The 13,106-nt window shown below is 35.4% G+C and overlaps 1 protein-coding gene across 1 annotated transcript in view; it reads right to left on the bottom strand.

Annotated features, from left to right (window-relative positions):
• Positions 1-2,233: 2,233 nt before the first annotated feature.
• DBX2 (developing brain homeobox 2) overlaps positions 2,234-13,106 on the bottom strand; it is a 36,403-nt gene continuing 25,530 nt past the window's right edge. Inside the window, exons 3-4 of the mRNA XM_016146449.2 lie at positions 10,866-11,053; positions 2,234-2,960 (exon numbers count right to left, since the gene is read on the bottom strand). Of these exons, the coding sequence (XP_016001935.1) occupies positions 2,628-2,960; positions 10,866-11,053 (521 nt within the window). The 3' untranslated portion in view covers positions 2,234-2,627. The remainder of the gene's footprint in view (positions 2,961-10,865; positions 11,054-13,106) is intronic.

Genomic DNA, 13,106 nt, shown 5'->3' with positions numbered 1-13,106 from the left:
AATTTCTCTCATTTGAGTTTCAAGTTATTCTAAAGAAAAATTGACCACAGATAACCAATTTATAATTTTTAGCAGTGAGTAATCAAAAAATACATTTCTCTTTCACACTTAAACACTCCTATGGAGCTGTTCTCTTTAGCAGGGGTCCCCAACTCCTGGACCACAGACTGGTACCAGTCCGAGGCCTGTTAGGAACTGGACTGCACAGCATGAGGTGAGCAGCAAGTGAGGGAGGTAAGCTTCATTATTTGCAGCCGCTCCCCAGCGCTAGCATCACTGCCTCAGCTCCACCCCAGATCATCAGGCATTAGATTCTCATAGGAGCACCACTAATACAGAGGCTTCATAGTTAAAGGCTTTTGCAATTCTTTACTTTCCCTAAACATCAAAATTAAGAAAGGAGAATTCTTAAGAGAAAACCATTCTCCGAATAAGAGATTTAAAGTACAATGTGTTTCTGAGTTTCTTTAGTAAATCTCATTGCAATCCCCAAAATGTACGTCTTACAATGCATCCCATAGCTAGGTGAATACATTCCAGCGGTATGCATCCCCACATGGTTGATAAGATTTTAAGATTTGAAATAACTGCCAGGGTCCAAATCCCATTGATTAACTTCATGACCATGGGCAATCACCCTAACCATACTGCTTCAAGTCCCTTGTCTGGGTAATATGAATCCTAACAGCAATAGTCTCTACTTCATAGGGTTATTGCCATGAGGATTAAATGAGTTAACCCACCCTAAAAGCTTAGCACACTCTCTAGCACACAAAAAGAACCCAATAAATGTAAATAAGGTTAACATCAAAGAAAAGAGACCATACTATAAATCATTTTGGGGGGTGATCATAAATATATAAATATCTAATCATTATTGTATACCTGAAACTAATATACTACTATATGTCGACTGTAATTGAAGGATAAAAATTTTTAAAGTCCTACAATTTCAGTTACTGTCAGCAGATCTCTGCCTCTACTTCCTACAAAAGGGCATTGAGACAAGCTTCTTCTCAGATGACTTTTAACAAAAGATCTTGTGATAAAAACACAAGCTAGCATACATCAATTCAAATTCCATTCATCCAAAATAATTTCCTATGCTGACTAAAACTATTATCTTCTGAAACATTACCTTTTTTATACTTTATTTTTCAATTACAGTTGACATTCAATGTTATATCAGTTTTAGGTATATAGCGTAGTAGTAAAATATTATCTTTCCTAAACTCTAAACCCTCAAATTCTATAGCTAAGAATGTAAGCTATAAATTAGAAGCCAATCTCTTTATGTAGCTTTCTCACTAACAAAATCCCACATCACAAACTTCTAATAATGTTTCTTGTTCACAGATTAATAACCTAGTTCAAAACCACATCATTTCCTTTTTTTGCCTCATTTCCTTCAAAGTGAAACATAATTTTTCCTTGAACCAGGACTAGAAAATTCTAGATTAACTAAGCAAATCATTACCAGAAATGCAATTTTATAATAATAGTATTTCAGCAACTCAACAACACATAAAATATCTTTGTGGTATTTGTTAATACATAAAAATAACCTAATATATATATATATATATAGTGTACACCACCTAAGTGGAAAATTGACTCTATAACTAGACATACAAACATAAATCACCACGGGTTCTATCAGTATCATATTTTGAAGTCCAGTTAGAAACATTTAAAGAACTGTGACAATTCTTTAAGTCGTGGTCATAGGTCACAAACTACTTAGCACAGTTTTGTTTGGTCAACACAGCATTTTAAAAATTATTAAATTCAAATACCTTTAGGTGAGCTGTTCCTTTTTTTCTTTTTTTTTCTTTTTTTTTTTACCTTACAGGCCCTTAAAGACATTTTACTTTGCAAACTTTGATTAAGGTCCAGCCTTACAGAGAAGAGATCATAAGATAATCATTAGTTAAATGGGTACCTCCTTCACTGATGGCCTGATAAAGTCCAGAGACTTGAAAATTATGGATACTAATAGTTACATTGAGGAATTCTTCTAGTGTGCTTGTTGGATTAGTTTTAAATATATTCTTTCAATGTATGCATCTAACAGTGAATCATTTGATTAGGATTACTGAGTTAAGACTCATTTACAGCTGGATACTGAAACTAGAAAATAGAAAAACACTTTAAAACGTTCTTATGGTATGAAGATTTGAATCAAAGTCTAAATTTTATATTATTTTCAAAAAATTAATGATATTTGGTCAAATGTTGGCTTTTCTTCATAGAAAAGGAAGTGAATTTGCTCAACGCAATATTAACAGAGGAACTAGTTTCTAGTAATGTATTTTAATGAATATTTATACATATACACACATAGAGACACACGCATATATACACATACTCGGAGTAAGGACTGAGACAACTATTACTCTCATTCTTTTCAGTTCCATCGTACCTTCTGGGAGATTCCATTCCACTTAACAATTAAGTCTAGGACCCGATTAAGAGAAAAATGGGGAGGGTTTCCTAAAGCATTAGTTCATGTATCACTCCAAAGGTGTTAGGTTTTAGGCACTGATGAGGCACAAGCTAGCTGACTTTAGAGTCCAAACATTATTAGTTAAGTGTTCTTTTAAATTAACATGGAGGAATGCTTCCATTCAGACGGCCCCATTAAGTACACCCTTGTCTCCAGCTTCTTCTTCAGAACACATATACAAGGCACCTTGCATTGAATTTGCTTCTGGAGGCTGTGCCCCTGAACTCTCATGGATTAGTCTTTCTGGAGCTTCTGGTGAACTCTCCCTCCATCTTGGACTTGAGCGTTGTTGGGAGACTTCCCAGAGTGATGGACATGGAGAAGGGAAACTCAGAGCAGATCGTGACAGGGGGTCCTCTTGAAGGTCTGCTTCTTGAACACATCTGTTGGAAAGTACTTCTTTTTCTTTGGAATTCCGCCATTTCATCCTCCTGTTCTGAAACCAAATTTTCACCTATTGATAAAATAATTAGACAAAATGATCACTTAGTCCATGTTACTTTGGCATTTTAAACTGTAATTTCTCCTCTTATACCTTCTACAGAATATCTTATTATGAGAGCCAGCCCAACAAAGTCCTTGTGGCTTTTCACACGGGCTCCTTCAAAAAAATCTGAGAAATTACTTTAGTATAATATTCCCCCACGCAGTTAAGAAACAAAACTACGGTGCTAAATTAGTTATATCCTGTAAGTCTGACATCTTCAAGACTGATTTAACTCTCAGATATTTTAAAACATCATTTAGTCTGTGCTAAATTATTTATTGAAAGGAAATGTTATCTACTAGTAATAGTATCTGAGTATTTATTTTGTACCAGGTGTCAGGTACTCTACATGGATTATATAATTTGATCCTCACAATGACTGCAAAAAATCTTCATTTAACATCTAAGAAAACTGAAGTTTACAGTGATAAGTCAGTTCAAGGTCACACAGCTAGTGAAATCGAAGCACTTAGACTTGAATCCATGACTGTTCCACTCTAGTGTCCAAGCTCTTATAAATATTCCGACCTCATCAGGAACTTCTGAAAACTAAATTAAGAATACATTTTACAATGTTTTACTAAATTTCAGGCTTTATACAGTTTCTGAGTTTGATTATTCCCAGAACTTATCAAACTCAAATAATCCAGCTCAATAAATAACAACCAATTGTGATTAACCCAAATGTACTTATGTTGGTGGCTTCTGATTTGAGCCATATACCTTCTGGCCCCCCTACCTGAGTCTCTCTTTACTATTAACCTTCTTTACCTATTGTGTAGTCAACTGTGCCTGAGCAGAAAACTTCATAATTGATTTCCCGATATTTTAAAAGTTAACCACATTGTTTTCCTGTGCATTATATTACATCCTTACACAAACAGTTTCATAGATCATCTATTTTCTAAAAACCTGGAAAATTTTTACCAAAAGAAATAATTATTAAAGTATAACCACTAAATATTTCTCTCAATGAAGTAAAATATTCTATTGAAGGTATTCTTTCTAAACGAGCAAAACAAATTTCTTCATAATTTCAACTTCATTGCCAATGTTCAAAATGGCTAAAAAAAAAAAAACCTACCCCAGGCAATTGAGTTTGAAAGACTGTATTTCAGTTACAATCCTGTGATTAAGGCTTTTCATAAGAAAACAGCACTAATGTGTACATACCAGAGCATTTGGTTCTATTCATGAACTCATTTATTATTTCCAGTGGGCATTTACTCCTAGAAAACCCGCCAAGTATTTCTAATGGGTTTTCACTAAGACCATTATTTGTTCCCATTAGTGATTCTTGCCTTTCTCATCATATTCATTATTTTCATCTTCCTTTAGCTTTTCTAAATATCTAGACACTCTTTTTGAGTGGTATCTCAATTTTTAAAAAATCATGAGTTTCTTAATAATCAATGGTACTGAGACAAATGTACATATTTTGGAAAAGTCATACAACAGAAAATAAGAAGTTTATATACAAATAAAGACACCATAAACATATGAAAAAGTCTCCAACTACCCAAAGAATTAAAAGCAAGGACTTAGAAGCTTTTTAGTTTGATATAGTCTCACTTATTTATTTTTGCTTTTCTTGCCTTTGCCCAGTATCCAAAAAGATATTACTAAGAAAGATCTCAAAGCTCTAATATGTTTTCTTCCAGGAGTTTCATGGTTTCAGATCTAACATTTAAGTCTTTCATCCATTTTGAGTTTCTTTTTATATATGATGTAAGAAAAGTGGTCCAGTTTCATTTTTTTTCACGTATCTGTCCAGTTTTCCCAACATCATTGGTTGAAGAGATTGTCTTTACCTCACTGTATTTTCTTGCCTCCTTTGTTGTAATTGACCACATAAGCTAGGGTTTATTTCTGGGCTTTCTATTCTGTCCCATTATCTATGTGTCTGTTTTTGTATCAGTAGCATACTGTTTTGATTATTATAGCATTATAGTATAATTTTAAATCAGGGAGTGTGATACCTCTAACTTTGCTCTTATTTCTCAAGATTGGTTTGCTTATTTGGGATCTTTTGTGCTTCTATATGAATTTGAGGACTACTTGTACTTGTTTTGAAAAGAACGCCATTGGGAGAAGACATTTGCCAATTATATATCCAATAAGGGGCTAATATCCAATATGTACAAGGAACTCCTACAACTCAATGTCAAATAAAAATTTAAAAATTAGCAGAGGACCTAAAGACATTTCTCCAAAGATGACAGTCATATGAAAAAGGAGATCGAGATTGCTAATCATCAGGGAAATGCAAATCAAAAGCACGTGAGATATCACCTCATACCTGTAAGAATGGGTATTATCAAAAAGTCAACAAATGTGTTGACAAGGATGTCAAGAAAAGGGGAACTTCATGCACCGTTGGGTGGGACTGTAAATTTATATAGCCACTATGCAAAACAGTATGAAAGTTCCTCAAAAAATTAAAATAGAGCTACTGTACAACCCAGTGATTCGACTTCTGGGTTTTCATCCAAAGAAAAACTAAAACACTAATTCAAAAAGACATATACACATCCATATTCATTGTATTATTTACAACAACCAAAAGCAACCTAGGTGTCCATTGACAGATGAAAGGATAAAAATGTGTTATAAACACACAATGGAATATCATTCAGAAATAATAAAGAATGAATTGTTGCCATTTGCAACAACATGGATGCTAAGTGAAATAAATCAGACAGAGAAAGACAAATACCATATGATTTCACTTACATCTGGAATCTAAAAAAAAAAAAGAACAAAACAAAATAGAAATGGACTCTGAGATATAGAGAACAAACTAATGATTGCCAGAGGGGAGGTGGGTAGGAGATGAGTGAAAAGGTAAAGGGAAATAAGAGGTATCAACTTACAGTTACAATATAGATAAGCCATGGAGAGTCCACATCACAGGGAATATAGTCAATAATATCGTAATAACTGCACAGTGAGAGATGGTTACTAGACTTACTGTGGTATCACACTGTAAGGTATAGAAATGTCAATGTTGTATAACTGAAACTGATATCATATGCCAACTATACTTTAATAAAAAACAAAAAAAAAGAGAGAAAGACTCATGTTCTTAGCAGCATTATTCACAATAGTCAAAAGGTAGAAGCACCCCAAGTGTTTGTTGGTGGATGAATGCATAAAAAAAAATGTATATATGTACAATGAAATATTATTGAACCTTAAAAAGGAACAAAATTCTGGCACATGCACAACATGGATGAACCTTGAAGACATTACGCTAAGTGAGATAAGCCAGTCAAAAAAGAACAAATACTGTATGATTCCACTCATATAAGATACCTAGAGTAGTCAAATTCATAGAGACAAAGGATAGAATGGTGGTTGCCAGGGCTTGGGGGAGGGAACAAGCCACAAAATTGGAGAGGATTTTTGCAACAGCTATAAGAGGAAAATGTTACTAACCATAACGTTCCAAAATTTTTATTCACAGTCAAAATAACTGCTACATATCAACAAAAAAGACAATATGATAAAAAAAAAATGGTGCAGCCTTGAAAAGACAAATTCACAGATTAAAAATAGTCAGTAAAATGACTAAAAAACCCTCCAGGTCTGGTAATTAGGAAAATTCAAATTAAAAAACAGTAAAGATTACCGATGAAGTTGGAGTTTTTAAAAATTATAAATATGGGGGTTTTGCAAAATGGGACTGCTTGTTATTAAGAGTGCAAATTTTATATAATTCAGTAGCTTGATACAATATTACACTTTTAAAAAATTTTAATCTATCACCATTTAAAATGTACATTATCACATAAATCCCACTCCTAGTTCTCTGTCTCACAGAAATATTTTTAAAGTGCATGAAGATATCAATAGTGAAAACTGGAAGTAACTTAAAGTTGAGAATGCCTAAATGAATTATGTATATCTATGAAATGCTCTGTTATGAGATATTGAAAAAGAAGTAAATTTTTATGAACAGACATAGAAGGATGCATCTCATGACATTTGAATGAGGAGAGAGAAGGAAAGTGCAAAATAATAGGCATTGTCAGAAGCATTATTTATAATAGCCAAAAACTGGAAACAATCCAAATGCCCACCATTAGAACGTATAAACTGGTACACCATGTGATGATGTACAACAATCAGTAATGACCTACTGTACACGCAACAGCAATGAATCTCACAACCATAATGTTAAGTGAAAGAAGCCATGTACCAAATATGTACTGAAAAATTTTATTTATACAAAGTACAAAAACAGGCAAAATTAGTCTATGCTGTTAGAAGTCATAGTGGAAGGAGAAGGTAGTAACCGGGAAGGGATGTGGAGGGGCCACTGACCCAGGTAAAGTTTTACTGTGTGATTTGGGTGTTGGTTACACAGGCGATTTGTACTGTCCTACAGAAAAAGTCAAAATATGCAGAGTATGGTCCCATTTTTATTTAAAAATATGTATACACAATTCTAGGTCTCAGCTATTTCATTTGTAAAATAGCGATAAAAGTAGCTATCTCGTATGGTCATTTTAAGGATAAATGACATCAAGTGTAAAGGCACATGGTAGTCGTTATGCAAGTGTTTGTGTTATTATCTGTTACTGCATATACAACACACATACAAATTTATTTTTAAACTAATACATACTATCCAATAAATTCCAAGAGCCATTTAAAAATAACAGTAGTGACCAAGGAGTTGGATTGGAAAAGAAGTAGATGAGTTTTCATTTTTTTTTCATGAGACACATAGAATTTATTGGGATTAAAGTACTAGAGAGAAACATTCTTGGGAAAATATATTCTTTTATTTTTAATTTTTTAAATTTTTATTATGGTGACATTGATTAACAAAATCTGGTAAGTTTTAAGTGTACAAAACAGTAAGTCATATTTATATTGCACTGTATGTTCACCACCCTTAGCTAGCTTTTTCTGTCACCACACATTCGATCCCTTTTACCCCATCTAACTGCCCCCCCCAACCCTCAGGTAACCACTAGTCTACTGTCCATGTCCATGAGTCTCTCTTTGTCACATTTATTTGTTGCTTTTAGATTTATATCCCATGTATAAGTGATATCGTGTAGTTTTCAATTTTTTCTGTCTGGCTTATTTTGCTTAGCATGATTATCTCAAGGTCCATGCACTTTGTTGCAAATGGCAGTATTTCATCTCTTCTTATAGCTGAGTAATAGTCCATTGTATATATGTACTACATCTACTTTATCCAATCGTCTATCGTAGGACACTTCAGTTGCTACCATGTCCTGGCCACTGTGAATAATGCTGCTATGAACATCGGTGTGCAAATATCTTTTCAGACATATATTTTCAACTCTTTGGAGTAAATACCCAGTAGAGAGGGATTGCTTTACCAATTTCTCTTTTCTTTGAATTAATTATAATAAAAACCATGTATTAATTGTGTAATTAGATCCATAGGCAAATAGGAAAATGTTAAATTAATTCTGAGATGTTCACCAAATTCAATCAGATAAGAAGCATTAATTCCTGAGGCACCTCAATTGTAAAAACAACAATAATCAAATATGTAGGACTATGCCCCTGTTGAAAAGAACGAGAAGATAACATACAAATAGGAAAAGAGTTTGTTTCCTTGGAGTGGAGAAATTATGGTCATCCTCCTCAAAAATATTCTTTAATATGCTTGGTGTGTTCTGTTTTCAAGTCAATTTTTAAGATCATATGTACTATCAGAGATTTTCACATTTTCTCACAGTACTGTCAGATAAAACCTAGCCACTATTCATCTTTTAATACCTCTTTCAAATTCCTATTTAGCCAAAGCCCCCTTCCAACCCTCTGACCTCCCAAACTTGCACATTTTCTCCCCTCTGATTCTCGAATTCCTGATTCATGCCAATGGGGTGCAGACTGGGCATCTCTTGAAATAGTATGTGGCTGAATTTTGTTTTGCTTAATACAGTCTGTGTGGGGTAGGAAAGAAAGTGGTGTGTGTGTGTGTGTGTGTGTGTGTGTGTGTGTGTGTGTAGGGCACTAAAAGGATTGTATTCCACTTCATAAGTACATTTGGAAAAGAAAAAGATTTGGAAAAGGACATCAAAGACAGTGGGTGGTCAGAGCAGTTTTAAAGGGAAAAGAAAAACAGAACATGAGAACTACCCTACGCCCCACAAGGGGTCCAGTGGAAGATACTTTGGGTGTTGTATGCCCCATGTAGTCATCACTCAGGCCTCACAATCCCTCTGAGGATCTGATAGCTCCATCACTAGACTCCCCATGGCAATATAGACCAGTCATACGGCTCTTTTCCAGAGATGGGAACTAATGTAAGGCTCCAGAGATCTGTAATTTTGAGGACCACTAATCTAGCTCCTTTATTTGGCAGTAAATCTAACCTGCCAGGTACTTTCTCCTGTATGATTATCTTATATTGGCATCTAACTGTTCATGACCTTCTGCTTTGTTTTCTCAGTGGGTTGTATAAATTTATGGGGTGCAAATGATATATCTTAACCAGCATTTATCGGTATCCCCCCTTACTGCCTACCTAGTACAGAAGCTTGCATAGAATAGACCATCTAGACACAACTTCTTATTTATATGTTATATACCCAAAACTGCTTTGTGACATAGAATTCCTATATTTGTCCCTGCTTATTAAGTGAGAAACTGAAGTACAGAGCAGTCAGTTAAGGTTATGGACTTATTAATTACCACATAATGAGTAAAACACAGACAGGCTTATCTAGGCCAATTTCCCTCAACCACAACACATACTGCTTCCTAAGACTAGAAACAGTTGGGGTAGGGGTGGAGAAAGGGGAAAAAATTACTTTCCTAGGGAAAGGAAATAAGGTTAAGAAGAGTTTCATCCAAATATAACTGGTTTAACTAAAATCTAAAGTTAGAAACCAGGTAATTTGTACTAAGGGAAGAACAGAACATGGTAGCTAACACAGAACCTCTGTTAGCCCTACAATACGTTTACTCAAAAAATCCAGGATATAGCCCTGGACCAGGAAAGCCAGGTTGGCAAGCAGAGTACCTGCTGCATTTCAATTGCTACCATCCTCCTTAGCCAAGGCCCTTGTGTAGTGACTATCCAGCACCACTGTACATGGTGTCTCTAGGTTAAGGAGAATGTAAACTCCAGAGTCAGGTTGCCTGGGTTGGGAGTCCGGTTCCAAAGCAGCTTTACTATGTGACATTGGATCTATGTTTCCTCCTCTACATTTCCTCATTTGGAAAATGTGGATGATTCTAGTGCTTATTTCATATGGTGACTATAAGGATCGAACAGGAAATGCTAGAGCCTTATACTGCCAATTACTTATAATTAGCAGGCCAATCTTTAAATAGAGTATTCTGTACTTCCTAAAAGGCCAGAAAGTCTTATTCAAAATTATATGAAACATCAAGGTACAAGAAAGCTTTCTAAGTGTTGTGAATATGAAATTACTTAACTATACTTGACATAAGCCCAAAGTGCAAAATAATGAAATCCATTAAGAGGCAATTGCGCCACTCATTCATACCTTGATTTTAGTTGGAAATGAAACAGACAGGAAAATCGATTCCTGTTTTTGTAGGGAATTAAGTAGCCTGCTTCTCTGAAAACACAGTAAACAATTCAATGATGTAAATGCCATATCTTTAGTATTTTTGTTCATTTGGGAAGAATTAATAAGGCAAAAACTTAGACCCCTCAGCAAATGAACCTATTTTCAAATCATAATTGTGACATATATTTATCTCTGCCCACTAAAAAAAATTATGAAAATCATTTCAATAATGAAATGCTTCAGGGTCCAGCCTAATACAATAAATATTTGTTACATGAATGGCTTTCATTGTATTCCTTCAGAAATCAGGAGCAATGGACATCTTCCTGCTCATTAGTACCTGCGATTCCTTTAGTCCCAAGTTGATGGCAAGTTTCTTTCGGTCTGTTTTGCTGATGTATTTCTGCTTCTGAAACATTTTCTCCAGAGCCTTTCTCTGATCCTCTGAAAAGACAGCTCTTCTTAAAATACCCCTCCGAGCTTTGGAGTTAGAGTCCTGTGTCAGGAGAGGCAGCACACTCTCTTCTCCTAGAAGGGGAAAAAGATACAAAAGCCCAGTTAGCTTTTAGTGAGGATAAGTCAGTCAGTCTGTCTTTCCCAGGACAATATCCTCCTTTTTCATACCATGGACAAATTATTTTGTCTCTGAACTCTGCGAACTCAGAACAGTACTTCTTTACTTCTTTTTGGTCATGGACTCCATTGAGAACCTGATACTCTTTGCCCCACGCTGGGGAAAAAGTACATATGCTTGTCCTGTCAATTTTGCATGCCATGTCAGAAAACCCATGGTCCTAGGTTACGAAGCTCCAATGTATAACAAGTAGAAAGTGGTTTCAACACATTTTTCTCTATGTCTTCATTTATTCATTCTGTCAAGAAATTTTTGAACACTGATCATATTCCAGGTACTCTGCTCAAGCCTACTCACTGGATAAGACATAGGATTTATTGCACTTATTACCTATAAAATCTAAGGAAAGGCATTTAATGAATTAGCATTGCAAGTGTAATAAAGTATTCCTAAAGAATGTGCCTTACGAGTACAAAAGAAGGAGTCTGATCTTAATCTGGGGTGTCAGGGAAAACTTGCAAGAATCAGAGATGTTTCATTTGAGAAGGGAGGCTTGGAAGACCCTTAATCATCACCCCACTCCCTACAATTCAATTGACCAACAACTCCTTCGAGTCCGAGGCATTTACTACTTTTTCTGTCCTTTTGTGGCTAGCACAACACTGGTTCCCACCATCTGAAAATTTCATTCATTATCCACCATTCATTCATTTATTCATCTCCCCAATCACAGTAGACAGAATAATGGCCTTTCCAAAGATACATTCTAATTCCTGTTATGTTACATTACATGGCAAGGAGGAATTAGGGTTGCAAATGGAATTACAGTTGCTAACCAGCTGACCTTGAGATTAGGAGAGTATCCTGGAATATTTAAGTAAATCCAATGTAATTACTAGGGCCCTTATAAGTAGAAGAGGGAAGCAAAAAAGGAAGTTATAGTCAGAGAGAGATTTGAAGCCACTACATTTCTTGCTTTGATGATAGAAGAAGAAGCCATGAGCCAAGAAAATCAGACAGTCACTAGAAACTGGAAAGGGCAAGGAAATAGATTCTCCCTTAGAGCTTACAGAAGTAATGTAGCCCTGCTGACATCTTGACTTTAGTCCGGTGAAACCATTTCAGTCTTTATACCTCCATAAATGTAACATAATAAGTTTGTATTGTTTTCAGATGCTAAGTTTGTGGAAATTTGTTACAGCAGCAAGAAGACAGTAATACACTTGGTATCAGGCTCACTGGGCTAATTGCTAGGGAAACCAGACAAATAGCACATGGTCCTTGCCCTCAAGGAACTCCCCTTCTCATGGGAGGACAGACAGATGAACATCACTCCAAAAATAGGTACCAGGGGATTAAGGACTCTAGTTTACAGCTGTAGCTGGTATGCATGTTGGTGCTTAGTAATTACTTCTAAATAAACAAGCAAATGAATGGTTTAAGTACTAGAATGAATGTTTTAAGTACTCATCATTTCCTCCTTTGTGATGCCAGAGTTTTTATGGCATCACAAAGGAGGAAATGATGAGTTTAGAGAAAATAGTCAGACTGAGCCAAGTCTAAAAGAACAAACCAATTTAAAAGCAAAAGAACCAAGGCCAATCTGAGCAGAGTGACTTGCATGTCTAAAAGCATTAAGGCACAAAAGAATGAAGTTTATGCAAGGAAAAGTAAGCAGTCTGCAAGGCTAGGAAAGGGCATGAAGCAGAGAGTGCAACCTGGTGATGATATTCAGCTTGTAGATGGGCTGTGTTTGGTCTTAGAGTATTAAGAATTCTGATTTAGTTGTCCTATACATTAACTGGAAGGTTTCATGGGAAGTTCAAGTTTCCAATATCTCTTCAAAGGTAACTGCACTGGGCTCACTTTCCCACAAAGCAAAGAGCTACAAGAGTAAGTAGCAGGTACTCCATTGAGATGGAGTGTGTAATCCCCGTTTGCCATAGCCTCATCTAGCTTGTATTTTCCCTGCCAGGCTCTTGAAGACATTTGGACCTCTGGCATAGA

This window comes from Rousettus aegyptiacus, unplaced genomic scaffold (assembly GCF_014176215.1).
Source record: "Rousettus aegyptiacus isolate mRouAeg1 unplaced genomic scaffold, mRouAeg1.p scaffold_m13_p_2, whole genome shotgun sequence".
NCBI classification, from domain to species: Eukaryota; Metazoa; Chordata; class Mammalia; order Chiroptera; family Pteropodidae; genus Rousettus; species Rousettus aegyptiacus.
Note: the sequence above shows the minus strand (reverse complement) of the source record. Positions and strands in the feature narration are given on the sequence as shown.